Source organism: Pocillopora verrucosa, chromosome 12, assembly GCF_036669915.1.
Source record: "Pocillopora verrucosa isolate sample1 chromosome 12, ASM3666991v2, whole genome shotgun sequence".
NCBI lineage: Eukaryota > Metazoa > Cnidaria > Anthozoa > Scleractinia > Pocilloporidae > Pocillopora > Pocillopora verrucosa.
The window spans coordinates 16,915,694-16,943,591 of record NC_089323.1 but is presented as its reverse complement, the minus strand read 5'-3'; the positions used below and the strand labels follow the sequence as shown (position 1 = coordinate 16,943,591).

The 27,898-nt window shown below is 37.3% G+C and overlaps 1 protein-coding gene across 9 annotated transcripts; it reads left to right on the top strand.

Moving 5' to 3' along the window:
- Window positions 1-329: 329 nt before the first annotated feature.
- Window positions 330-26,678, top strand: LOC131780774 (protein sidekick-1-like). 9 transcript variants are annotated; one of them, XM_066159496.1, is made up of 24 exons: window positions 331-623; window positions 1,443-1,759; window positions 2,523-2,667; window positions 8,318-8,640; window positions 8,847-8,994; window positions 9,359-9,661; window positions 9,997-10,302; window positions 11,345-11,649; window positions 12,767-12,911; window positions 13,435-13,760; window positions 13,995-14,142; window positions 14,479-14,781; window positions 14,986-15,288; window positions 15,987-16,289; window positions 18,273-18,575; window positions 18,862-19,155; window positions 20,173-20,475; window positions 20,942-21,050; window positions 21,262-21,571; window positions 21,873-21,915; window positions 22,212-22,478; window positions 22,944-23,252; window positions 23,888-24,269; window positions 25,365-26,678. In XM_066159496.1, the coding sequence occupies exons 1-23, from the start codon at window positions 560-562 to the stop codon at window positions 24,253-24,255; spliced, it is 5,745 nt and encodes a 1,914-aa protein (XP_066015593.1). In that variant the 5' UTR covers window positions 331-559; the 3' UTR covers window positions 24,256-24,269; window positions 25,365-26,678. The 9 variants fall into 9 exon arrangements, with proteins under 9 accessions (XP_066015600.1, XP_066015598.1, XP_066015599.1 ...); XM_066159495.1 differs by having other exon boundaries at window positions 25,362-26,678; XM_066159497.1 differs by having other exon boundaries at window positions 22,230-22,478; window positions 23,888-26,678.
- The last annotated feature ends 1,220 nt before the right edge of the window (window positions 26,679-27,898 follow it).

Below are 27,898 nucleotides of genomic sequence, written 5' to 3'. Positions count from 1 at the left end.
TCTTTCGTCCAAGAGTAGTTAAACGGAATAAAACTTGTTGCTTGACAATTGAGAAAACACGGACTTTGCTTAGGGGTTACTTCTGTGTACTAAAAAGCGAGTCAGCGGGCGTAGTTAGGGAATTCGACGTAATTTTTATGTCTGTCCATAATGAAGTCGTTTTTGAGTTCTTCTGCCTTTTCCTGTGTACATGGGTATGAGAAGATCTGAGAATGTAAACTTACTTCCTTCTCATCTCTGAGAAGGTGGTTAAATTTTAACTTATAAGCTGTTACGTACTGAAATCAGCTGAAATATGATGAATTATGAGCTGCAGCCCACGGCATTGTGGGAAATATCAACAACTTCAGGCTTATGTCATCTTGTTATGGAACGGAACTACTCGGCCTACGAAGAGACTGATTGTTTTTCTGAAACCGCGGACGATATTGCTACAAATCATACAAAGCCAAGTTTAAATAGTGAGGAGACAATCTTTTTTCGGATGAACTTTCGTTTACAGAAGACCGGTCAAGCAAAACGATCGTGATACACGCATACCGTGACTGACTCAATCGAGATGGCGCACTTTAATCATTGTTTCCGGGTAGCTTTTCTCGCTGTACTTTTTCCACTGACTTCAGGTGAGTACCATACAATCTTAAATCAATAAGAAAGGTTTATTTTATGTTAAAAGTTACATTCAGGGTACTTTTGTGGGAGATTTCTTTCAGTCGTGAGTAGTGTAGCCGTACGGTCACAGGTTAATCCTCATTGCGAACATAATCAATATCAGAAAGAAACGAGGGTCTCTCGGGATTCGTTGTTTTTTCGTAATTAAAATGGCATCTTAAAAGAATAGTACGGTTAAGAATCTACCTGTTTTTACATCAAGCTCAATTCCTGTTTCAACGAATAAATTGAGAGGTAACATCTGCATCAATTTTAGGTTAAAGCATTCTTGAAATTTATTTCACTTTTCCTATCTACTGAAAGCTTTGAATTTGGACCAGTCTAGTACATATCTACCTTGCGCTCCCAAAATTGTAAATTTACACTGAAAGTCAACTTCTCCTTGCTCCAAGGGAGGGCTAACGACCCAGGTTTCTCGAATTCGCAGCAGCAATTTATTTTTCTTTGATGCAGCACATCAGTTTTTCGAAAATTGAATCTTTCCTCATTTTCTCTAAAAATGGACACCGTCAAAAATGAGACCCGATGTATTTCCATTTGCAGTTTTAATGATCAGATTTAGATTTCCTCCAAATTTGTAATCAAATTGATAAATATTTTTAGAGGCAGACCAGCTCTAATTGTCCCTATTTGTGAAATGGATTTTGTATGAGACATACCTTAAAGAGAGATTCAAGACATGCATATGTCTCTCACATCCAACCATTCTTGAATGTTACTATGATTATTATAACTGTGTTATAGTGCAAATGTAAATTTTATTTCTGTAGGAGCCTGTGTTGATTTAGATCTTGGAATGGGAAGTAGAACTATTCCAGATAGTAAAATAACTGCTTCTTCAGTACAAAGTGTCAGCACACCAGCAAAGAATGGTAGACTGAACTTCACATCAGGTTCATCATGGTGTGCAGGAACAAGTGACACTAACCCCTATCTACAGATTGATCTACAGACACTTCATATCATCTGTGCTGTGTCTACTCAAGGGAATTCTCAAGCAGATCAGTGGGTGAAGAACTACATGCTACAATTATCTACAAATGGGACAACTTGGACAGACTATATGGAATTCAGTGGGCAGGTTAAGGTATGCCACATGGGCTAGTTGAGAATTATATGATATCTTGCCTCAATCACTGTTCCTGAGTTTTGACAATGTTGATACATTTATATCAAAATGGCCACCAAAGGAGTTATAGGTATGCAGAGGATTATTTGAACTATGAAAATTCAACAAGTATTCTCCTCATGCTCAGTAAATATCATGAATTTTGAGTAATTATTTTTCTTTCGGCAAATTATATTTTGCATGCCTGAATTTGAAGTCAAGGTTGCATAAAGAATACAAGGGAGAAATGGACAGGGAATCTAACAAATTGTTTTGAACAATGTTATTGCACCAAATATTTATGGTACAAAAAGGGTTGTCAAAGGAGTGCAGAACAAAAGATATCTAATTGCTGAGAGATTGCTGCTCTCAATCCAAGAAATAATAAAAATTGATTGTCACAGGTAAACTGCAGTTTTAGAAATTAGCTAGAGTTCACCTTCAAGGGTCAGTGTGCTATTTTTTATAATCCAATGGTCAAATTATGATATATTCATGTATGCTTAGTCCAGTGGGCCTCTTCCCTAAATGTCGGGCCTTATTCCTACACCTACATTTATATTTTTCTGTTTTTATGAAGATTAACTGAGCCACCCAGCCCAACCATTGTGACAACAATAAAAGTATTTCCTGTCATAAAACAAGAGGGATGATTAGTTTCACCAGGATGAAGAGTTACAATTATAGTTACATTTTACATTCTACCTGGAACTCTATGATGAGTTATAATTATTTTCCTAAGGTTTTAGAGGGAAATAAGGATAGAAACTCAAATGTCAAACATGTTCTATATGGAGTGTTGACAAGATATTTGCGATTCCTGCCACAAAAACACCAGGGGGAGGTGTGTATGAGAACAGAGGTGTTTGGAGTGAAACAGAAGCCAAGTAAGTTTAGAAACTTTTGTGTAATGTTGCACACATCCTCAATTTGATCCTTACATTTCACAGTTATCTGTGGTAGTTTGTTTATCTATAAACAAAGGTGACCTTCCACGGGAAAACGTACACTAACGGCTTTTCGTTAATCTGGTGAAACGCACGGCTACCGAACGGGTAACTCACCCGTTCGAACGGATGCTATCAAACGGATGCTATCGAACGGCTGAACGAGCTATCAAGTATTCCGAACGGCTTGTGTAAATTCTTGAACGGGTTACCCAAACGACTACACGGCTTGTGAAAATTATCGAACGGGTAACGCAAACAACTGCACGGCTTGTGAAAATTTTCGAACGGGTTGACACAGGTGGATGAATGTATTTACGATTAATTTCATGAGAAGCAATTGCCGTAAGAGCCGAACGGATAGGTTATCATTCCGAACGAATGGACAGAGCCGGTCCGATTCACGTTTAAGTAGGTTCAAACGGATAGTCAACTGTTCTGATGTAATAAAATATTGACTTCCCACAGCTGCTAGAAAATTGCCTGACGAAGTATTCAAGTTTGTTAAACAGAAACTTAGTTCAGCGTCTTCTATTAATTAAAAGCAAACCTCGAATAACCTGTGAAGGTCAAGTTGTCATTATTTATCTTTGCCGTGTCGAGTGTTTATTGCCGCTTTATTGCACAAAAACGCGACTGCAACTTTTTTCTAGCAGCTTTGCATGTTGCCAAATTGTTCCCTATATCTTTTCTTTTGACAGTGAATTCGATGCGACAAACATAACTATTCCGCGCACGATTCCATTTCTGGTGTTACTATAATACAATCTCGCGACATTTGCGTAAAGCGGACCTGTGTGACAGGTAACGCAACACTATAGAATCCTGAGGTAAGTACTAAAACGAGGAACGACCTAAAACCACCTAAAACCACCTACAACCACCTACAACCACCTACAACCACCTCAAACATTTCAACAACCACCTACAACCACCTCAAAAACATCTACAACCACTCGCAAACTATCTAAAACCATCTAACACAAGGCATAAATGTCTAAAATAAGGCGAAACGACAACATGTCACGTACACGAAATACGAGAATCGAACGAAACCTCTACCTTCCCCTGAAATCTTACTCTCCCTGGTCCCATGGATAATCAACCATCTCACGAAATGAAATGCGATAGCATGCTAATTATTTTATATTCCCTCAGCAAAAGACTTAAAGAACTTTACAAAATGAACTAACAAGTTACAAAAAATAATAAATAGGGAATAATACATGGGCGCGCGTAGATATGGAATTAATCTTCGAGTGTTTAACTCGATAGCTCACGAGTGAGCGCAGTGAACGAGTGAGATGTCGAGTTGAACACGAGAAGAGAAATTCCATATCTACAAGCAACCATGTATTATTTTGTTTATCATATAAATACAATAGCCCTTTTCTGGGAAGAAAATCTGACCTCATTAATGAATGCAAATAAATGAATCGACAATCCTCGAACAACAATCGTAGAGTGCGTTGGCGCTGACTCTTAAGATGGAAAATGCTTTGAATCGTGATTACAAAAACTTCCATATATACGCGCACCTATGTATGATTCCCAATGTATTATTTTTTGTAACATCATGTTACTTCATTTTGTAAAGTTCTTTAGGTCTTTTGCTGAGGGAATATAAAATAATTAACATGCTAACGCATTTCATTTTGTGAGATGGTTGATTATACATAGGACCAGGGAGAGTAAGATTTCAGGGGAAGGTAGAGGTTTCGTTCGATTCTCGTATTTCGTGTACGTGACATGTTGTCGTTTCACCTTATTTTAGACATTTATTCGACGAACGGATGATCAAGCCGGTCGAACGGATGGATGTTTCTATCGAACGGATGACCGAAGCCGTTCAAACAGATGCAAATTTTACTGAACGGCTGACAAACGGCTAGTGAACGGAAAGCCGTTTGAAAACGGCCGTGGTAGGTCACAATTTAAGAGCCCATGACTGTAAATATCGAGAATCGCTGGCCAGGCTAGAAAAATCGAAAATTCTGATAATTTGCCTGGAAAACTCTTTCAGGGAGATGTATTAAAAAAAAATATTTCGAAGTTTGAAAAATCAAATGTTTCCAAGGAAATGGGGGAAAAACGAAAATTTGGGTTTCTACCCAATTAATTATGCAAAAAATACAGTAACATTGATTAACTTTAGTGTGCGAGTACTGAAGGAGGATGTTTGGTAAGAAATCGGGGGTGTTTTTACTTCAAAGTATAATTCATTTGATTTTTATTTGTGACATTTTAAGGAGCTTTGGTTTAATTTTAAAATTCACATGATTTTTTAACAAAGTGCTGTCAAACGCTTGTTGCAAAAAGCGAAAAATCGAGCAACTTCAAGCCTTCAAAACGCGTCTTGGCATGTGAGAAATCATATCAAACTACATGCTGGCACAAAGTTTGGTCCTTATATGAAAATAATATGAAATAAAAAATCTGGGTAATTAAGAAAAGTGCCGGCAAAATAAAAGAGTTTGCAACGCACTGTGGCCAAGGTCAAGAATTTGCGTGATGCAAATCAGTTGTAGAAATCGTACTTGAGAGCTACGAAGTAAACAAGATAGTTAAAGATGGTTAAAAAACTCTTTGATATGGAAATGATATGAAATTATAGAATAAAAAATCCGCAGACATTGCTGAAGAGGGCTGTAAATTGATGTGTAGATACGAACTTTTCTGTTAATTTGAATTGCAGAAGACTGTTATTGTCGACTCGCAATTTCAACAGCACTACCTACACCTAACTATGGATAAGGGCCGCTGTATAGTTCACCATTTTTGCTGACAAGTGGTTTATTATCGACATCGTTCTTAGTTGAATAGTTACGTTTTCTGCAACTGCGATAATATTTCTTTTGAAATATCTTGAAAAAGTTATGTGAGTAAACAAAGTCGCGCAACACCGCAAGCTTCTGCTGTGAAGTTTTTCACCTCAAGATAACAGCCCAACTATTTTGATGCTATTGACTCTTATCTTTTTTGGAAAAATGGCCACATTTCTGTCATAAAACTTGATAAAAAGGACTTATGTCACGGCAGCAATTATACCGTGTTGCAGTCCGGGCGATAATTCTCTATGATGCAATCACGGTCTTTTTCTTAAAGGTAAACACGTGCGAGGTTTTTCATAGAGCATAAACAGAAAACGATGTCATTTTGTAGCTTTGCTTCTCTTCTTGGGGGGGCTTGTGGTGCAAGTTCTGAAAATCCAAACATGGCTGACTTTGTCAAATTGAAAGACTCTACTAGGGATCAAGTGTTTCCATGTCCAAAAGAGGGCTGCACGCATAATTTCCAAAGGCACTCTTCTCTAGAAAAGCATCTCGCGTTCAGAACATGCACAAAGACGGTTGAAAGGAAGACACTTCTTGATAAAGCGAAGGTTAAATATACTGCAAGGCTCGAGGAAGGTTCAAGTTCCGTGCCAACCATTCCTCTACCTCCTGAAACCTGTCCTCGTAGCACTGGATATGCAACACTGCCTGAAGGCTTCGCTTTAAAACAAGTAAAGAAAGTTTACCGGTTTAACGAAAAGCAACGAGAGTACCTGACTTACCATCGGACAAGAAAGCGGCAAGAAGGTCGACGCGGAAATTGTTGCAACAGAAATGAGAAGAGCAAAGGAATTGAACGGGGAGCGCTTGTTCAGTGTCTCTGATTTTTTTTTACTCAACAAGTAGCTTCATTTTTTTCCAGAATGACAGCAAAAGTGAAACAGCAGACAGCCCCCTGCGCACAAGCTGTAACTGAGCAAGATCTCGTTGCTATGGAGGAAGAATTTAATTTGTCAAATGCTAAGGAGTCTATTTTTGAGCAGTTAAATGTAACTCATTCTATTCATTACCAACAGTACAACCGTTCCATGGTCGAGAATAACACACTCAAAAATCTCGTACTGTGAGCTCATTGGCACCAACTTATAATTATCTATGAGGGCCCTGGGGCCTCCCCTCCGAGGAGGGCTCCCTTTTGTTTGTTTCTTAGTACGTCTTTCTCAGTACAGAAAGACTGCTGACAGGGTATCCTGGGGTATGCTCCCCCGGCAAATTTTGAAATCTAGAGCTTCTGAAATCACCGGAAACGCGTTTCAATCCAAAGAAAAATTTGTCAAATTTTTAATTCAAAGATTAAAATAAATAATAATGATAACAACAGATTGTTCTTGGTGGGGCTACAGCCCACTCAACCCCATGGCTCCGCGGTCCCCGTATTAAAGGCGCAAACCGGAAATAAAAAAGTCCCCTTCGAACCGCATTTGGCAGTCAGACAGGATCAGGCCGGCTGGATGTTGTTCGATATAGACTCATAAAATAATTTATACAAGTAATATAAAACGAGATATATAGGACCGGATGCTTTAGAATGGAATTTTGACGAAAAAAGGATTGTGTCTGCGTTACTCGGCAACTTCACCTCTGATCCAACGTGACAATTGTCACGCAATTGAAACATTTTGCTTTTCGTCAAGACAGTTACGAGAAATGAAACAAAAAACTCATTGGCTTAAATAACGAATTAAACACTATTAAATGCTGGTCATTATTCTTGTAAATTTCATGTTGTAGCCGTCAAAAGAGCCTTTCCTACACCAGAACCGTCAGGCGGTATGATTTCTACAACTGATTTGCATCATGCAAATTCATGACCTCTGGCCACAGTGCGTCGAAAACCTTAATGTTTTGCCTGCACATTTCTGAGAGTATAATAAGAATCAAATGAATTATACTTTGAAGTAAAAACACCCCCGATTTCTTACCAAACATCCTCCTTCAGTACTCGCACACTAAAGTTGGTCAATTTTACTGTATTTTTTGCATAATTAATAAGGTAAAAACCCGAATTTTCGTTTTTCCCCATTTCCTCGGACACATTTGATTTTTCAAACTTTGAAATAATCTTTTTGAATATATCTCCCTAAAAGTGTCTTCAGGCAAATTATCAAAATTTTCGATTTTTTTAGCCTGGCCAACGATTCTCGATATTTACAGTCATGGCCTCTTAAGGTTCTAAATTTAGTGGCCATTTTAATTTATTATGTTGATAATTGTTATTTGGATTAGTACATGTAGCTTTGATGATACAAATCACTCTTTGAACACTCAGGCATAGCGACTAACCCACACTGTATAAGCTGAAACTTGCACTCTTAATAACACTCATTAATTTAAAACTTCCAAGTGATAGGATGAAGCAATTTGTGTTTGATGTTTAGTGGTGGATTGTCAAGGCTCTTAGCGTTATGAGCTGAGGATTGCAAGAGAAAATTCAATTACCACAAATGGAGTTCCTCATGTCACAGCTTCACTTCTGTTACAATCAAAGTCAGAAACGTTAGGGATCCATTCTGGGCAATCACTTCATTTGAGCAGCCGCACAGCATATCATATGTAATGATAGCTGTTTGCAGCATTCACTTGGTTATTTCCCAACAGTTAATTATGGCTTCATCACTATTTTTCCATCGCTCCTTTTCCGTATTTCTGTAATAATTTCCTACAGATTGTTTAGAAGTGTATTCAATGAATTACACAAAAAACATACATGTGATATTTAAGATGGGAAGGTTAACTTTAAAATTGTTATCTTGCAGCGTGTGATTCACAGGCAATTGGTTTGGCCAGTGGTGGCAGAATTCCAGATAACAGCTTCTCAGCCAGTTCAATATTTGCTCCCCCATATGCAGCTAAATATGGTCGTCTTAATGGAAGAGGGGCATGGGAACCTAGGACTACTACTGATCGTACTGACTACCTACAAATTGACCTTCTCTATGAGTATGTTATCTGTGCTGTTGCTACTCAAGGAAATCCACCAATCCGATCAAGTGCCCAAGAATGGACCACAGAGTACAAACTGAGATTTTCACTCAACGGTACCATCTTTCTCCCCTATAAGGAAAACAAACTTGACAAGGTTGGTATGGCATGCTCATATGTACAAGTATTTACAACAGCGAAAATTAGTACTTGTGTTACAAAACTACTGATTTTCATTTTGCAAATTACAGATGTCATTTTCCAAATTCAAGTTGCAGGTTTTAATTGATCTCATTTCACAAATTACAGTAAACCATTAACTATGCCAAGTTTCAATACGTTGATATCACTTTTGTTTAACAGGCCTTTCCAGGAAATTCAGGAAAAACTGACACAGTGAAAAACAGTCTAAAGGAATTTGCAAGTGCAAAGTTTATACGCTTTTTGCCAACAAAGTATAATAGGTTCAAGGCTTTGAGAGTGGAGGCTTATGGAATACTTTTCACTAAAGGTATTTATTTGTTCTCATTTTTGTCCCGCTGATCCAAACTGAAGTCACAATAACAATGGAGAAATTAAGGTGAAATTGGACAATTTACAGAACAGTAATGATTGTAGTTATACAAAAGTATGAATGGCTCCCACAGTTAGCTTTTGGAAAAGAAAGATACAGTTTAACTTTGTTACATAATTATGTGGTGGACTGGACTATTGTACCATGAATGGCAATGAAGTTCTGCACTGTTAAATGAATTGTTGTCAGCAGGAAAGTTAAATAGCTTTTTAAAATTCAGATATCATTGATAAATTTCACATCAATTACCATCTCAGCGTGGAGGCATACATTGTACATATCTTTAATATCTTTATTTCAGTTCCATCAAAACCTCCTACTGCCTTCAAGTTGACTGCAAGATCTTCTACCAGCATTACAGCTTCCTGGCAATCACCACCAGTCTTTGCCAGACATGGAAGAAAAATAACAGGTTTTAAACTGTTCTACAAAAAGAAAGGTGGTGGGTCAGCAACAGCATTGTTAATTGGCAGTGGATCAATATTAAGTAGAAATGTCACTGGGCTTGATAAGTTCATGGAATATGAATTTCAGGTGTTGGCACTCACTTCTGATGGTGATGGACCAAAGAGCCCTGTTGAGGTGGAGAGAACAAAGGAAGCTGGTATGTGATAGGTGAAGGTGAAGGTGAAGATGAAGGTGAAGGATAAAAGATTATGACAATTTTTGATGAAGTAAATTTCATTAGACCTGCAAGGAGAGAAACTATCCCTCCATATGGGCTGCAATTGTAAGAAATTGCAGAAGAGAAACCAGAAAAAATTCAGGCCTCGATGGAACTTGAACCCATACCTCTCAGATACTAGATGGGTGTTACTACCAACTGAGGTATCAAGCCACACATTGGGAGCCATACAATAGATAGAAGTTTCTTTGTTTGGCAGTAACATTTAGGGGGACCAGTTATAGGCATTAAGTTCTACATCTGTCCAATTGCAGCTCCATCAAAAGCCCCAAGCAGCTTCAGGGTGACTGCAGTTACTTCTACAATTATTACAGCATCCTGGCAGTTACCACCAGCAGACTCCAGAAATGGAATAATTATAGGATTCAAATTGTTTTACAAAAAGAGAGGGTCTGGTGGACAAGCAACCACCTTGACCATTAAGAATGGAACAGCATTAAGTAAAGATGTTGCTGGGCTTGATATTTACACAGAATATGAATTTGAAGTGTTGGCCTTTACTTCAGTTGGTGATGGACCAAGGAGTTCTCCTTTAGTGGTGGTGAGAACCACGAAAGATGGTAAGAATTGTAAAGCAATGTTCAAGTCTTTTTTGACTTAGTCTGTATGGTGTAGCAACAGCAAAAAAACCTATGAGCTGATTGTTTATGAGAAAGTATATTCTAACTATATTCTAAACCCTAACCTAAACCCTAACCCTAAGCAACAGAACTTTAATGTTTTATTGCCTGATTTGAACTTTCCAAGTTTTTATAAGTACTTTTGCAGTAACCAAGGTGGCTCATTTCTGGTTCATAATATTCAGTGTTGTAGTATAGTTATACATGTCTGTTGAAGACAAGTGCTAGGGATATCTAGGGGGCTACTGCTGTATCCAGGCAGGCCTCAAATGAAATATGACCCCCATAGCAGTCAAATCCTTAGAAAACAGCCATGAGCCCCCATTCTAGGCCAGGGTCTTTCTTAGTTAACCATAAGACTATGTTTAGGTCATGTGGGGTAATGTAGCGCCCTGAACTCTTCGCAATACCAAGGCATCCTTGTTTGAAGACAAAAATTTGGTGACTGCTTACAGAGGTTTCAAGACAACTGCACAGTGCTGATAAACTCTTTCAGACAAGTACATTATTGTTCATGAAAACTTGTTTGGGAACATTTAGAGATAACTGCTACAACACTTAAAATGCATTCATGAATACTAAATTAGGTACTTTGTAATACTTCAAGATGACCAGTACAAAAGGTCTGAGAAACAAAAGAGGATAAACACAACAAAATTGAATGGTTGAAAACAACTGAATTAGTTACAGCCAAAGAAAACTTAAAACCAAGTGTTACAGAGGAACCTAGGACTGTCAACAAATGTTTGCAACTAAACTTATGATGTTCTTTTTGTAAGGAAGACTGTTGACTAGATGAGTAGCCAAATTGTGGCCATTCACCTTTTAAAATTATAATTTACCTAAATTTTAAAAGAGTTGCAGAGACAAAATTATTAAATGCATATGTTGGGAGCTCTACCCTCTTAAACCTTTGTTGTATTCATTACTGATTATTTTTCCATGTCAGTTGTAATGCTTTAAATAGTTTTTCAATTTTTAGGTTGTGTTGAGTTCAGTCTTGGCATGGAAGATGGAAGAATTCTAGACACTGGAATAAATGCTTCGTCTTCTAGCACACTAGCTAAGAATGGTCGACTAAACTACACATCAGGATCATCATGGTGTGCAGGAACAAGTGACACTAATCCATATCTACAGATTGATCTACAAACACTTCATATCATCTGTGCTGTGTCTACTCAAGGGAATTTGAAAGCAGATCAGTGGGTGAAGAGTTACACACTGCAATTATCTACAGATGGGACAACTTGGACAGACTATACGGAATTAGGTGGACAGGTTAAGGTGTAAAATACATTCTGTTTTGAAGCATTACTTCAGAAACAACTAAGATTTAGCATGCATTGACTTTAGCATTTATATCTAATCCCCATAAGCGTGCAGGAGGCAGTGACCAGTTCTTGCCCTAACAAATTATTAAATATAAATGTGTGATACAGGGTGTGATACAAACAGAAACACTGACATTGCTGAAAAATTTCAATATTCATTTAACAAATATTATTAAAAAGAAAAAATGGTAAATTTTGAGCTTGGTGAAAATAGTTGAGAAAGTTTTTTTCATCTTTTCACAAGTGTGGGGCAAGCAAAAAAATTTGAGTCCTTGTGTAGTATTGAACCTCAGACCTTCAGATTCGGTGCTCAAATTCTCAAATCACTTAAATAGCAGTTGACTATATTGGTTAAAGATGAAATTGTACATTTCCATAATCACCGCCTAGTGAACCTCGAATTATCAATAAGTAATGACTGGATTTATTCTTGTCTAAAGAACAAATGTAGGAGAACAAAATGAATTCACTGATGTTAATTGAACATGCACAGTATCATCTGTAGGCTTAGCAAATACAGTGTCTTCAGCTGAGCCTTCAGCAAATGATTTTTCAGAGCTGTGAGATGGCTGCTGAGGAGCATTAAGAATTTATTTGCACTGCTGGCTAACACTTCTTTTTCATACATGGCAAACCAAATGCCATTATTTGTGAATGAAAATGAGTGTTGCTAGCCCTCAATCATCTGCTTGTTGAAAATGGGAAGAATAGATTGTCACTCAAAATTAATGAGGGTGCTTCATTACTTGTGGTGACCATGTCTTAAGAGCTCAAAGATGTTTCCTTCCCCATCTTCATTTTTATCTCTATCATACAATTTTCAAGGTTTAACTCTTGTCCTTTAAGAGTACTAGCATCTTTTTTCTGATTACAATAACGGAAATGGTCAGAAGCTTTTTGTCGTGTAGCACCTTAGGGAATGTAAAGAGAACAGTTTGAGGAATGTGTCTACTGATGTGAGGGTGCAATGGGTTAAGAAGGAAATGATGAGAGAAATTCAAATGTTATAAGCAGTGTGGATATTATTATCCCTGCTATTTTCTTGTGACTATTGTTTTGTTTCTTTTAAGGTTCTGGTAGGAAATGATGACAAAAACTCAGAAGTGAAGCATGTTGTTTATGGAATATTGACTAGGTATCTGCGATTCCGGCCACAAACTCACCAGGGAGGGGTGTGTATGAGAATAGAGGTGTTTGGGGTGAAACAAAAGCCAAGTGAGTTTGAAATTTAGTGTTCCATGATTGCTATGATCTGCGACTTTAAGGGCATTCTAAGATACTCTGGCTTAATATGTAGAGAAGGGTTTTAAACTTAATACATCTGTAGTTGTGTTCTTTTAATAATATACACTGAGCTTTTTGGATACAGTTAGTGGCTAAAATGAAACAAACCACATTGTATATAAATTATAGTCTGATGGTACTGTTTACAGTGTATACAGTCATCAAAAACACCAAGCCGCTCATGATAACTTGGAAGTTACATGCTCAACAATTTATAGAAAATGTTGAATATGAATTTATTTTTGGTACCTGAAATTCCATTTTAAACTCTTTAAAATCTCTACTCTTTTGATATGTACATTATTAGATGAAATGTAATTTTTGCAATGTGAAACTCGAGTTATTGGCTTTGAAATGATTGGGATAAATACCAACTAAGTTGAGGTAATATTTGAAAAACATACCTGTATTATGGTAATATGTGAAGGTTAACTTTAAAATTGTTTCATTGCAGCATGTGATTCACAAGCAATTGGTTTGGCCAGTGGTGGTAGAATTCCAGATGACAGCTTCTCAGCCAGTTCAATATTTATTCCCAGATATGCAGCTAAATATGGTCGTCTTAATGGAAGACGGGCATGGGAACCTAAGACTACTACTGATCCTACTGACTACCTACAAATTGACCTTCTCTATGAGTATGTTATCTGTGCTGTTGCTACTCAAGGAAATCCACCAACCCAATCAGCAAGTGCTCAAGAATGGACCACAGAGTACAAACTGAGATTTTCACTCAACGGTACCACCTTTCTCCCTTATAAAGGAAACAAACTTGACAAGGTTGGTATGGCATGCTCATATATATATTTTCTGTATATATATATACATGCTCAAGTATTAACAACAGTGAAAATTAGTACTTGTGTTACAAAACTACTGATTTTCATTTTGCAAATTACAGATGTCATTTTCCAAATTCAAGTTGCAGGTTTTAATTGATCTCATTTCACAAATTACAGTAAACCATTAACTATGCCAAGTGTCAATACGTTGATATCACTTTTTGTTTAACAGGCCTTTCCAGGAAATTCAGGAAAAACTGACACAGTGAAAAACAGTCTAAAGGAATTTGCAAGTGCAAAGTTTATACGCTTTTTGCCAACAAAGTATAATGTGTTCAAGGCTTTGAGAGTGGAGGCTTATGGAATACTTTTCACTAAAGGTATTTATTTGTTCTCATTTTTGTCCCGCTGATCCAAACTGAAGTCACAATAACAATGGAGAAATTAAGGTGAAATTGGACAATTTACAGAACAGTAATGACTAGTTATACAAAAATATAAATGGCTCCCACAGCTTGCTTTTGGAAAAGAAAGATGTTTAACTTTGTTACATATGTGGAGGACTAGACTATTGTACCCTAAGTTGCCACATATGAATGGTGATGAAGTTCTGCACTGTTAAATGAAGTATTATTCAGATGTTATTGATAAATTTCTCATCAATTATCAGCTAAGCATGGAAACATACATTTTACATCTCTTTATGTTTATTTCAGTTCCATCACAGCCTCCTACTGCCTTCAAGCTGACTGCAACGTCTTCCATCAGCATTGCAGCTTCCTGGCAGTTACCACCAGCCTATGCCAGACATGCAACTGTCATAGGGTTTAAAGTGTTTTACACAAAGAAGGTTTCGGGTGTGTCAGTAACAATCTTGACTATAAAAGGGGAATCAACATTGAGCAAAAATGTCACAGGGCTTGATAAGTACACAGAATATGAATTTCAAGTCCTGGCTTTTACTTCTGATGGTGATGGACCAAAGAGTTCTGTTGAGGTAGAAAGGACAATGGAAGATGGTATGTGACAGGTTAGAAGTTGATTAGGTGACCAAAGGAATGGATAACCATGCAGTTACCTTGGATCAAATCAATTATTTACTCTATCAAAACTTTCGAAATCTAACAACAATAAATACGAATTGACAAGTGAAGATTTTACACCAAGTATTTACAATTTTTTTTAAAAATGAGTATACTGATCAAAACACTGTCCAATTGCAGTTCCTTCACAACCTCCATCTAACTTCATGGTCAATGCAACCTCTTCCACCAGTGTTGGAGCATCCTGGCAGTTACCAGCAGAAAATTCTAGAAATGGAATAATCAAAGGATTTAAATTTTTTTACAAAAAGAAAAGCTCTTCAGTGCCAGGAACCGTCCTTTCAATCAATAGTGAATCAACGTTAAACAGAAATGTCACTGGTCTTGATAAGTACACAGAATATGAATTTCAAGTGTTGGCCTTTACTTCTACTGGTGATGGACCAAAGAGCTCTGTGGTTGTTAAGAGAACAAAAGAGGATGGTAAGAGCTTTCATTTGTCATCTAATAAAAGGCTAGACATGTGTTCTGAACAGTTATTAAGAGACTATTGAAAATAGATATGTAACCAGAGTTTTATGAGGGGGAAAGACCATGACTTAATTATATTATACTATTTCAACATGCATTGCATCATAATTAGCATTTAAAGCATGTAAATTTACTCATGAAATTATGCATGCTGGTGGATGTTGGTGATTCTGATTGTTTTTGCTATTGGCAGCCTTCCATATGCATTTAGACCCCAAAAGTGCACCCTATTTTGTATAAGAGATCAATAATAATTTATGGATGAGGGTCCACGACTATCATTTTTTGGAACCTCATCCATTTTTAGATCAATTTTCTTCTCCAGCGTTTTGAGCAATAGAGATGAAATGTTATCAGATTCCCTTTCTTTCGAAAATTTTGTCTCAAAACAGATTTCATTGCAATTGAATTACCTTATTTTGAATATAATAATATAAATATGTTTTTGAAATCGTGCCAGAATTTAACAGGCTAAATCAAGTACCAAATACCAATTTTTCTCAACATTTGTATAATTAAGCACTCGGAAAGATTTCTGCTTCATGATGAGGGAAAGGTGATGATGATATGATATCTTCATTTTGTAATAAATATGAAATAGTTAGTATTATGATTATTATCGTAACATAAATGTATCTTCCTCATTGCAGTTCCTTCAAAGCCTCCGAGTTACTTTAATCTGACTGCATCCTCTTCTACTAGTATTACAGCATCTTGGCAGTTACCCCCAAAAACGTCCAGAAATGGAATAATCAAAGGATTTAAATTGTTTTATCAAAAGAAAGGCTCTGCTGGGTCAGAATTGATGCGGCATATAACAGATCAGGCAAAGCGCCTCGAAGAAGTCACTAGTCTTGACAAGTTCACAGAATATGAATTTAAAATACTGGCTTTCACTTCTGTTGGTGATGGACCAAAGAGTTCCATTTTAACTGAAAGAACAAAAGAAGATGGTGAGACGTAGAAAATTAATAATGTTGCCTACATACTTGCTTGAATTTCCTCCTATACGAACCTTTCTTTCTTTTCATAATATTAATAGAACAGCTGTTTAAGAAAACATAGGAGGCTGGTAAGAATTATGATCAGTGCAACGGTCTATGCACTAGTGTTAACTACAAACCTACAGATTCACATAGTTACTTGTTGTATTCATCTTCCCATCCATCACACGTCAAGAATTCTATACCTTTTTCAAAGTTTCTCAGACTTCGTAGTTTAGGTAGTGACAACTCTGATTTTTACGAAAAATCAGAGGCAATGTGCTAGATTTTCGATAAACATGGCTATCCTGTTTCTGTCGTTCTAGCAGGCGACCACTGTGCTCAACAAATTGATCGACAGATAGCACTACAAATGGCTGAGAAGTAAAACACTGATTGCATTTTATTCACTCTCACATTTCACCCTCACAACCATACGGTTAAATCTATCAGTCTTACAAACGTTAAATGATTGGTACTATCTTTACGCGACCTCCACTCTTCATTCAAACTTGACAAAAACATAGGCAACTTTTTGGTCAGAGGTTCATTTCAAACCGGTGACCAACCTGGAACTTTCAAATGCGCTCACTCACAATGCAAAACTTGTCCTTTCATTCATAACGTGCAGAAAATGTCGGAACCCAAGGGATCCATTAAGATCACTTATCCCTTTACGTTCCCCTCGCTACAAAAAAGTTATACATTGGTAAAACAGGGAGACGACAAGGTGACCGGTTACGAGAACACCTTCGCGACGTAGAGACAAACGACAAGGACGCATCCAAACCAGTGGCTTGACACTTAAATCTTAAGTAGCATATGGCAGTTTGCAGCCTTTCCCTACATTTAGGCAGTTCGGAAAGCCGCAAAACTCTAGAACAAAAATTTATCTTCCAAATCGGTACTCTTAATCCCCGTGGTATTAACGAGCACTTTTCATTCAACTAATTTACGCTTGTTTTCTCCTCACCATATTCCCACCAATAGGGTAGCTCCATTTTCTGCATTTAAACCTACACACGACCCACAATTCCGCCAATCGCTCTGACAAAGGACTAACGCTAGGAACGTCAGCCTTTAAACTCTTAACGGTTGCCAATTTACGTTATCAACTCAGTTGATCATACCAAATTACCCTATATAAAAATGGTACCAGTAATTTGTAGTACTAGTACTAATAGTACTAGTAGTTTGAAATAGTCTGTCTTGTTTGTAATTTTCTCTCAAGTTGTTTATATCGGTACCATAAATCAATTTACTCACATGTGTACTGCATAGGCCAAAAATGGCTTTAGTTTCCCTCGTCAGTTTACAAAGCACTTCCATGACTTCCTTCAGCAAAATACAAATCCTAGGATCATTTCAGGGTGAACAAAAATTTGATGTTGATACAACAAACATTTCAAACACACAACAGTATTTCAGGTGTTCATGGTTTCAAGAGTTTGACCGTAAAATACTTGTTCCTGTCTATATATGAACATTTACGTATAACTCATTTGCTCTAAATACGTTCAATTTTATAATGAGCTAATCTGAGATAAGATCATTTAATTGTAAATCGGAGTGGAAAAAACTCACTCAGAAAATTACAGTGCGGCCTTCAAAATTGGATAGTAAAAAAATATGAAAGCTGCATTTATCAAGTGACATACTTTCCGAAGTCCTCCTTTCTGATACAAGGCCACTACAGGAGCGTCAATTTTTTGGCTTAACTCTTTTCACATAAATGAGAACTGATAAACCGGCTTGTAGTGCTGTAAGAGCTAGTTCTATGCAGCCACCTTGAAATTGCCAGGTAAAAACGCTACATAACGTTAAAAATAGGTGGAGCAAATAAATGTTTGGAAGTGGGCCTCACGCCTTTGTCTGTCACACTCTTAAATTTATAATACTCAGTCTGATTCTTTTATTGAAAATGGCAAGTACAGCTTTTCTGCTCAATTGCAGCTCATTCACTAGCTCCCACAAAGTTCAGTGTCTCTGCAAGCTCCTCTACCAGTATCACAGCATCCTGGCTCTTACCACCAGTAAACTCTAGACATGGCATCATCAAAGGGTTTAAATTATTCTACAAAAGGAATGGCTCCTCCGATTCGGCAACCTCCTTGAATATTCGTGGAGGAGCTACACAAAGTAAAATTGTGACTGGACTTGATAAATACACAGAGTATGAATTACAGGTGTTGGCCTTTACCTCTGCTGGAGATGGCCCAAAGAGTCCCTCTCAGGTGGTGAGAACAAGAGAAGATGGTAAGAAGTGGAAATGATCATTTCTTTAATTTTCAGGAGTTTCAGAGATGCTTCAACCATCAGTTTAAAGAAGTATAGTAGTTCGTACCTTGACACTAAAAGAGAGGTTTAGAAGTGTTTCCTTCTTAATATATCTCACACTAAAACATGTGTGAAGACGATACCCAAATTACTTCTTGAATGATATGTTTTTTTAAATCCCGAGTATTATTTTTTGAAACAGCGTGCAGTTATTGTTTATTTGTTCACTCTTAATTAGTGTTAACATTTTCCTTTATTCTACCAGCGCCTGATGCACCCACCTCCTTGTCATATACTGATCTATCACCAAGCAAATCACATGGTCCAAGAATAACCCTAACCTGGAGTGAGCCTGCAGAACCAAATGGAGTTATCAGAAGTTACACTTTATTTTATAGTCACGATGGAGTTGCACCAAGAGAGATTTCTGGAATAGGAAAAGATGCATTAACTCACACAGTCGATGTGTTAGGTGGAGTGACTTATCAATTTAATGTTAGAGCTGTTACTATTAAACCTGGAAAAAATGCCACGAAAACATTAACTACCAAGGAATACGGTAAATTTACTTTCATATCTTTGAAATGACTTCTTTTCAGAAGAACAAGAACAAGAATGACAACAATGTTATTTTTGTAATAGTGTAGTTTGATCGTCCGGGTGAGTGTAGTCCTGAGAAGGACTGTTGTTGGTAGTGGTCACTGACGTTTCGACAACCTGAGCGGAAGTCAGTCTTGACTCTGATGATGACTTCCGCTCAGGTTGTCGAAACGTTAGTGACCACTACCGACAACAGTGCTTCTCAGGACTACACTCACCCGGACGATCAAAGTGCACTATTACATGTTACCCCCGGGTTTCAACCATTAACTTTATAATGTTAATTTTATCAAACTAAAATCAATTCTTACATATTCTGTAAATTCAAAAAACAGATAGTAGCTGGTCACCCAAAATAACTTAAGGGCTAGTGGGAGACTCCTATTTATCAATTGGAATAAAGACAAAAGTAGGGAAAAAAGCTGCTACTAGCTCAATTATTTTTGCACGTATCTTCATCGATATTATTACCTATAAGTACAAATAATCTAAAAATTATTCACATACACTACTTTACATATATGAAGTAATAAAAATATCAGGAAATAAGATGAGAATCGTTGAAAACGAGTAACTAGGTATAGATGACTGCCATTTGCTGTGAATCATTTAACAAAATGTCCTGTTCTTTGTTAGCTGAAGATTAAAGCGATCCTAATTGTTCAACTAATCACTACCGAGAAGGAAATATCTTAGAGTTTAGACTTTTGCAGGTACATTTTTAGGTGACAAAGGTTCAACTGCGACTTAAGTTTATGGTAAATTCTTGTTATTTTTCTTCACATTGAGATAAATTAATTCCCCTCTGTAAATAGAATAGAACCTCCTTTACCCTCTCTAGTGAACAAGCCCACTTTTAACATTTCATGCGATATGTTGAATACATGTATTTTGGGACTGTGGTTGTGTAATTTCGCGTCAGTTTAGCTTTTCATCCTAGAGTAGTTTTATACTATTGATTTTTTTTATCAAATAGAGCCCAGTCGTGGACCAGCAGACATATCTTCCTCTGCAGTGAGCTCTGAAAAATTCAATATAACTTGGCTTGGACTACTAAGAGACGTAGCCTATGGCATTATCATAAACTATGAAGTCAGGCTCAGTGTAGTAGAAAACTGTACAGAGATCAAATCTTTCTATGATTCAACCATTAACACGACCACTACTTATGTTATCGTGACTGGACTCTCTTTGTGTGCCAAGTATGAGGTGTCTGTTAGAGGCTACACTGCTGAGGGGCCTGGACCCTACAGCAACCCTGTAATGGTGCAGACATTGGGTAAGAAAGTCTGTGGGCAGCTGTAATGAGGCAATTTTTAGGGAGGAAGTAGAATTGAAAGGCGGTAAAAAGTTGTAACAAAGTGTGGGAAACTCAGAAATATTATGTAGGTTTCGAGCGAAGGCAAGCGATTAAAGAGTTCTTTGAGTGTGTGATAAAAACGTACATGTAACTTCAACATTTTCCTCCAAAGCAAGAACTACTTCTGCTGTTGCTGCCACAACCTTACGACTGTTACAGGATGGCTGCTAATTGCGTCAGCTTTGTCCTTTTTTTATCTCAGTTAGTTTGTACATGCAATTGCAAAGGTCCACGGGCAAAATAGGCTTACTTCCGCTGTTGTTTTCAATGTTTTCAGCTTTGGATGCCTAGAATTGGAAAAATCATGTTTTTATTTATATATACACATAAAGAACATAGTGTTTTTCAAAGCCTGACTTAACAGCCTTCTTTCCCTTCTCCCCAGCTGTGGTTTGGTCTAAAGAAACGCCATCTTCGCCTTCTTTTTCTGCAAATTCAGATGAAGGAGGAATTTCAGTGAAAGTCACGCTTCCACGTTTTCCTGGAAATGCGAGGTACGGTTGACTATGCAATTTCACGCTAGTTTTGGCTGTATTCCTCTATTACAATATTCATGATGTAATACAATGTTCATTTTCTTTTTTACGGTTATCATCATGAGACATCTTGTGCATTGCTATGTGCTGATTCGAAAAAAAATTTAATTAACGATTGACACTACAAGATACTGTTTACATAAAAAATATCGTGTGACGTACCTTGCAGGTTTTTCCAAGTTATCATCATTACATATGGCTCAAACTATACTGGTGCTGTTAACCCACCGGGAAGATTTACAACACAAGACATGATGACGTATGAAGAAGCGCACAAATCTACCGTTCCTGCTGCTTATGTCGCTTTTCAGTTTGGAGGAAATGATTTTGATAACAATCGAGATTTTGTTGTCGGAGATGGAGCGGAATCCAGCAGTAAAGAAAGGAGTAAGAGAAGTAGTGGTGATCAGTTTTATTACAACAAACCATTGCAGCCGAATACCAACTACAAAGTGTTCCTCAGGGCTTTTTACTCCGAGGTATTCTAACAAAACTTTTGTCATAAGAGAGGGATGTCCTATTATTTCCATGTAAGAACTGAGTGACAAAACTGACCCATCTACGTACTCCGAATCTGCACCCAGATGTCTCAGGAACTTTCCACTCCAAAACTATTATCTTGCCGTTATTTACCAGCTCTTTTGTTTTAGTGAATGCAGTGCAATAACAGCAGCTTTTAACAGGGTTGTGATGCTCAAGAGGTCTGATTCACTATGTCATACCCAAATGCAGCAAAAGGTTGCAGATGAATAAGTGGTTTTTTGTGGTTATATTTTGCAGACGGTTTATGTCTCTAGTAACTTTGTAAACATCGACACTAAAGGTATTGTTGTTTTTTGTTTTGGTTTTGTTTGTTTGTTTTGTATACTTTTCCTTTGTAAGAGACATCTAGCATTCAGCAAACAAAGTTAACTCAATTTAGTCTGATCAGTGGGTTTTTTATTGATATAAAACTTTCATGCTGTGTTAATTGTCTTTCTTAGTTTGTAAGTTTCCAATCAACCGAGGGGCTTTTAAATTATATTTTGGTCGGTAGGGGATAAGCTGCAAAGCCTTAATGCTGTATTTGTGCCTTGCTCTTTGTTAAGGAAAAACTACTCCATGTTTATAAAAACTCAGGTAAACCTATTATCAAAGGTCTCCCAAAGACAATCATTACAGAAATTGGCGAACTGGCAGTGTTAACTTGTGAGGTTAGTGGAGACGCTAAGGCTTCTGTTACCTGGACCAAAGATGGACTTGGCAGTATACCTCGCGCTCAGTTCGAGAACAACGGGAAAATACTTATTATAAGAGATGTTGTTCCTGGTGACAGTGGCGTTTATGAGTGTAATGCAATGAATATGTTTGGAGAGAGCCGTACAGCTACGACAGTCATTGTCGCTGGTAAGTAGAAAGTTTACTACTGTTGCATTGAATATTGGGAAGCAATAACATTTTCATTTCCTTTTGTGAAATAAATCTGTGGAGGAGTAAGTGTATTTTTTTATTATTTTAAGTTACAGAAATTTGCCAACCTCTACCTAAATAAATAACCGATCATGGTTCTTTTAAGCACCACGATAATCACCATTGCAACTAGTCTCAACCTTACCCGACCACTTATTAACAAGTTATTGACGAATTCGTGTGTGTACTGAGTACTAAACAAATGTTAGAAATTTGTGATAGAGGGGTGAAAAAACTAAGGCAACACTGATAACAACTAAAAAACCACCACTCAGCGCCTAGACCAAAAATAGGTCATGATAGTGTTGCCACATGTTTGTCACACCCCTGTTCCGTTGTCTTGAGCATGGTTTTGTCTAAACTTGTTTTGTTATCATTACGTTTTCCTTTTTTTTCACACAGTACCACCCATAATTATCGAAGAAATTTCCCCTTCTTCAGTGATGTGTGCAAAGCAAACTCCGTGTTTGCTCTCATGTCAAGCAACAAGCTATATTCCGTTTAACTACTCTTGGACGAAAGATGGCCAGGTTCCAACTGGCGATGGCATCAAGTTAATGAATAACAGTATCATTGTCACGCCACGGAATGCACAAGATTATGGGCAGTATGTGTGTCACGCTACAAACAGCTTTGGTTCAACAGAGTATAAAATCACTCTGCTTTCTCTTAAGGATAATGAAGATGATGGCGGTAAATGCTCTCAAGACGGTAAATAATCCTTAATATTCGAACGTGCTTAAATGTTTTCTTCTCAAAAAATTTGGAAATCTTAGAACTTTGAAGTCCAGCGAGGAGTTTGTGGCTTCTAATTACTGTTGTCTGGTATAACCATTTATGTATCAAAAGCAATATTATGTGGTGGTCTCATACGCCTACGTTTTTCTGTGTGAAGTTACATTTTCTTCCTTTAATTAGAAAGTTATAATAGTGTAATTATAGTGTAATCATTCCATATATCGTAATTGGTCTATTAGGTTGTAACTTAATCAAAACAGAGCTACATGAACTAAGTTTAGAAAGGCTCAAAGCTAAAATATGTCTGTATTTCTCCAATTAATTTTCCTACTGGTTCGAGATTACTGAAGGTCATATATGTGACTTGATAACGAAATTTCGAGTTCATAGGCATAGGGAATATCTGGCATTTAATGAAGTAAGATCAAGAGACAAGGCAACAGAGAGTTGGGAACTGTGTTTATGTTTCGGGGTTAAAAAACAACGTCGTATTCCTCAGGGTAAATACACTTGAAAAAAAAAAGCACATCATTGTAGTGAAACAAAGTAACTAAGCAGTCTTCAGTGTTTGATAGTTGGTTTGAAAGTCGTTTGTTTTCTTTCACCAGATACACAAAGCATCTTCCTTGCAAGTGTAATCGCATTTTCTTGTATTGTGGTCGTGTTGCTCATTATAATTTGTGGGCTGATATGGCAGCGGAGACGAGCTGTTCCTAGTAGGAGGACACAGGGTAACGAAAAAGTTGACTTTGATGGCGTCAAATCTTCAACTGATCAACAGCTACGTGATCAGCACGCTTCAGACCCAGATTTATACATGGAACTCAAACCCAGGCCTTCGAACCAGGAGTCTCATGTTCCTTCTGAGTATCAGTCGTTACAGGAAGAACCCGAGAACCCCGGATATTACAATATGGTGCTTCAGAAAGAAAATGGCGTGAAACAAAATGAAGAAGTGTATGAGGAATTATGCTAATCCTCAACTAATTTGTATCCTTCTAGTTCAGATTGTCCATCTTGTGTTATATACTATGCTTAGTTATATGCGCATGCATTACAACTCCATAGCGGATTAAATGTGAACCTCAAAAATTGAGGTTGTTAAGTATTCATATGTTCAGGCTATTGTTCTTTCTCATTACTTATTCATTCCGATGAGTTTGCCGACATGCCGGCATACTTCCGAAGATCGTGAAGAGCGCAACTTCTTTGATGTAGGTGAGATATGTTTCTTTTGTTAATAAATGAAATAAACTCTCCCGGGAATCTGCTTGATTGATGTCTAATAATTGCTACGCGTTCCGGTGTGTTGGGCAACATGTCAAAGACATCAACCTCGGATCAAACCCAAGCACTTATCAGCTTACATGTCTTTTCAAGCCAACACTAATATCCATCGCGACAATAAACAACACGGTCAGATCACAACAAGTTCATTCGAACAAGACGAAAGTTGTGAAAGAATGAACCGCCAGCGCGCGAACACGAGCACTATTTATGACACGCAATATTTACATAATAAAGAAGTCGTTTAATTCAAGTGCACTCATTCGGATCAAAACAAAACGATCGGCGCTCGAAATGATAAACTATTTTCGCTTTTGCTCTTCGCAGTGATTACACCAACTCGTCCAAGATCCATTTTTAAATCTTTTGCGACGCTTTTTAATCCTAAAAACATATTAAGGCTAAAAATACACCGTGAATAGAAAATAAATCCATTCAAATGATTGCAGTTTATCGATCTCGAGTTCATTCATCTCAAGACAATGTAAACGAAAGGATACAAGATCACAAGTCTGTTCGCGCAAGGTAGCTTAATTACACTATTGTCCAAGTCTTTTGAAGTACCTTCCGCAGTTCCTTTGGTCTTCTTCCAAAATATCTCACCTTTTTCGAAACGAATAAAACCGAAATCATTCGACACGTTTTCGGCAGCCACCGAAAGCAATGCCCAAAGGAATAAACCGAGCCTTCGGGGTAAAAAATCCAGCGGTGTCACCCATTTCAGTAAGTCACAAATAATCCGGGCTGGAGTTGTAGTGTGTTAATTTGGTCTTCCTTACATGTATGATCTAATAGAAGACAGATGCATAGATGACGTCACTATTAACAACATCTTGCTTCTTCATTGTAAAAACAAGGAGATTCCATGTTGCCGTGAGTCTGTTCTGTTAAAAGTCACAGAAGACGTCAAAATGTGCTTAGAAGATCAGTGCCAGACTCGACTGCGCTTCGTATGCCACACTGTAGTTCTCACCACATTTTGACGTCATCTGTGATCCATAACAGAACAGATACATGCCTACATGGAATCTGATTGGTAAGTAGAGGCGGTAGTTCGGTTTGTGAAAGACATTGTTCGTGTCTCGCTCAAAGAAGCACTTAGTAATTTGGAAATGAAATGCATACGTTTGAAATCTTCTCCTCCTCATTATCGTCATGATCACTCTTACAATCGTAGCGTCGCATAGAGTGCGGTTATCTAATATAGCTGTAAGGAAAGTTTACGAGATACACTGGTAACACTAGCTTACTCAATAGATCCTTTTTGTTTTAAAGTAAGGCCTTAAAGACTTCTTCAACGTGCAGTAACCTTTGATTTGGTCCATTTGAAATTAATTTCTTACATCTGTCTTATATATTACATGTATCGGTATAATTGTATCTTTTATTATTGATGCATGTGAAATGCCTTACGATGGAATCGCGTATAGCCAGATCTGAACATTTAGTTATAACCTCGAATGAGAAGTAAATGAAATTCATAACTTTGGGCGAGGTCCCTAAGCTAAACGAAACCTCTCACAAGACGATGGCATATTTACATAAACTTCCTTTTCTTAATGAATCCATGTTATTAAGTGAGATTTAATCTACAACATCTTACACCGGTTACACCGGTAGCAGCACGAGAATTCGAATGAACCAGCAGTAAAAATAAAAGGATTAATTATGCCATTTTTTTAAAGAGTCCCTAGATGTAAACATAGAATGAAGCGTAAAAATGTCATATTTTTTTACCAGTACTGAAAGTTGTTCCTTATATTTTACCCTTTTAAAAGGGTTCTCTTTTCTGAGTCATTTGTTGGACATAAGGAACGTTTTCATTATATTTTTAAGTAAATTCTTCTTAACTGTAAAGGCAATATATTGCAATTGAAAAATGTTAAGCAACAGAGTATTATTGGTAGGTGTTGGTAGATAAGAGAATGGAAGATAGTACAATATTTTTGCTCCATCAGATATTTTTAACTTATAGAGTATTTACTGATTGAAGAAAATGCTTGGAGAAGTTTTTCCGAAGCATTTTAGTAAGCATTTAAAATGCACAGAACTTGAGCAACAGAATAGTTGTAGCTAATGGAATAAAGTGTTTTCACAAAAAGATGTGCCTGACCTTGGTATGTCATGTCTTTTTTATCCACTTGTTAAGTATTTTTAGTCGAAAACCAGACATGCGACACAAAATGCGCCCATTTAATATTCAGTCTTAGCCAGGATTCAGTTGCTGAAAATATTCACCGTCGCACTTCTACTGGCCACACGTTTTTCCTGCTACGCAGCTCGTCGCCAAATACCGTTAATAGTTTGGATGCAATATCATCCACTCATAGCCCTTATTTTCTACATTTGATGAGGTTCACTATTTTGGTAGAGATCCATGGGAATTTGCACGAGCTGTTAGCGCGAGCAGCACCGCTACAATCGAAGGACTCTACCGTGATCTATCCTTGAACCTTTTCGATATTACTAGACCCAGTTTTTCTCTTGTCTTGGTACTATTGACCTCTGCTTGCTTAGTACTGTCACAAAAGAACATTAATTACACTCTTGTTCTGAATAATTGATGGTTAGCAACTCTATTGACGTATAAAAGCGGGTTTGAAGGTTGTGACCTATCGTGGAGTTTGTCTGATTATTGCTGCATTTAATACTCTGATAAGGTTTCTCGAAAACGCTAACTGTAAAACTCTCTTCGAGAAATCTAATCGAAATAAGATTTTTCATTAGCTCTTGCAGAAAAGACAATTGTTCTTTTTCCATCCTTGTCACTGAGCTCGTTTTACTTCTTATTTTTAGGATTTGTTTGAAGAAAGTAATTGCGTGCGGGGAAACACTAAAATTTCAAGAATTTATGTCTTAAACAATAGCTGACCCTGCCATAGTGGAGCGTCTCGCCTGTTACCCCCCTGTGGACGAGCACGTGTTCAAAGGGATTAATTGCGCAACACACACCCTCTAGTATCAGGCTCTAAGAGTTTCGTGTTTCATATCGCGTCAGTTTTCACTTCGAGCGTACACCAGAGATTTTGTATTGTACTGTTTCGTTTTTCTTCCCACCCACCTTCCCACCCTGGGTGATTTTGTGTGATGTCATAGGGTAGTAGAGAGGTTTACTAGGCATATTATTGGCTGTTGTTTACTTTTCGTTCGTATTCTTAAAAAACTTTTCTGTGTACTAAAAAGCGAGTCAGCGGGCGTAGTTAGGGAATTCGACGTAATTTTTATGTCTGTCGATAATGAAGTCGTTTTTGAGTTCTTCTGCCTTTTCCTATGTACATGGGTATGAGAAGATCTGAGAATGTAAACTTACTTACTTCTCACCTCTAAGAAGG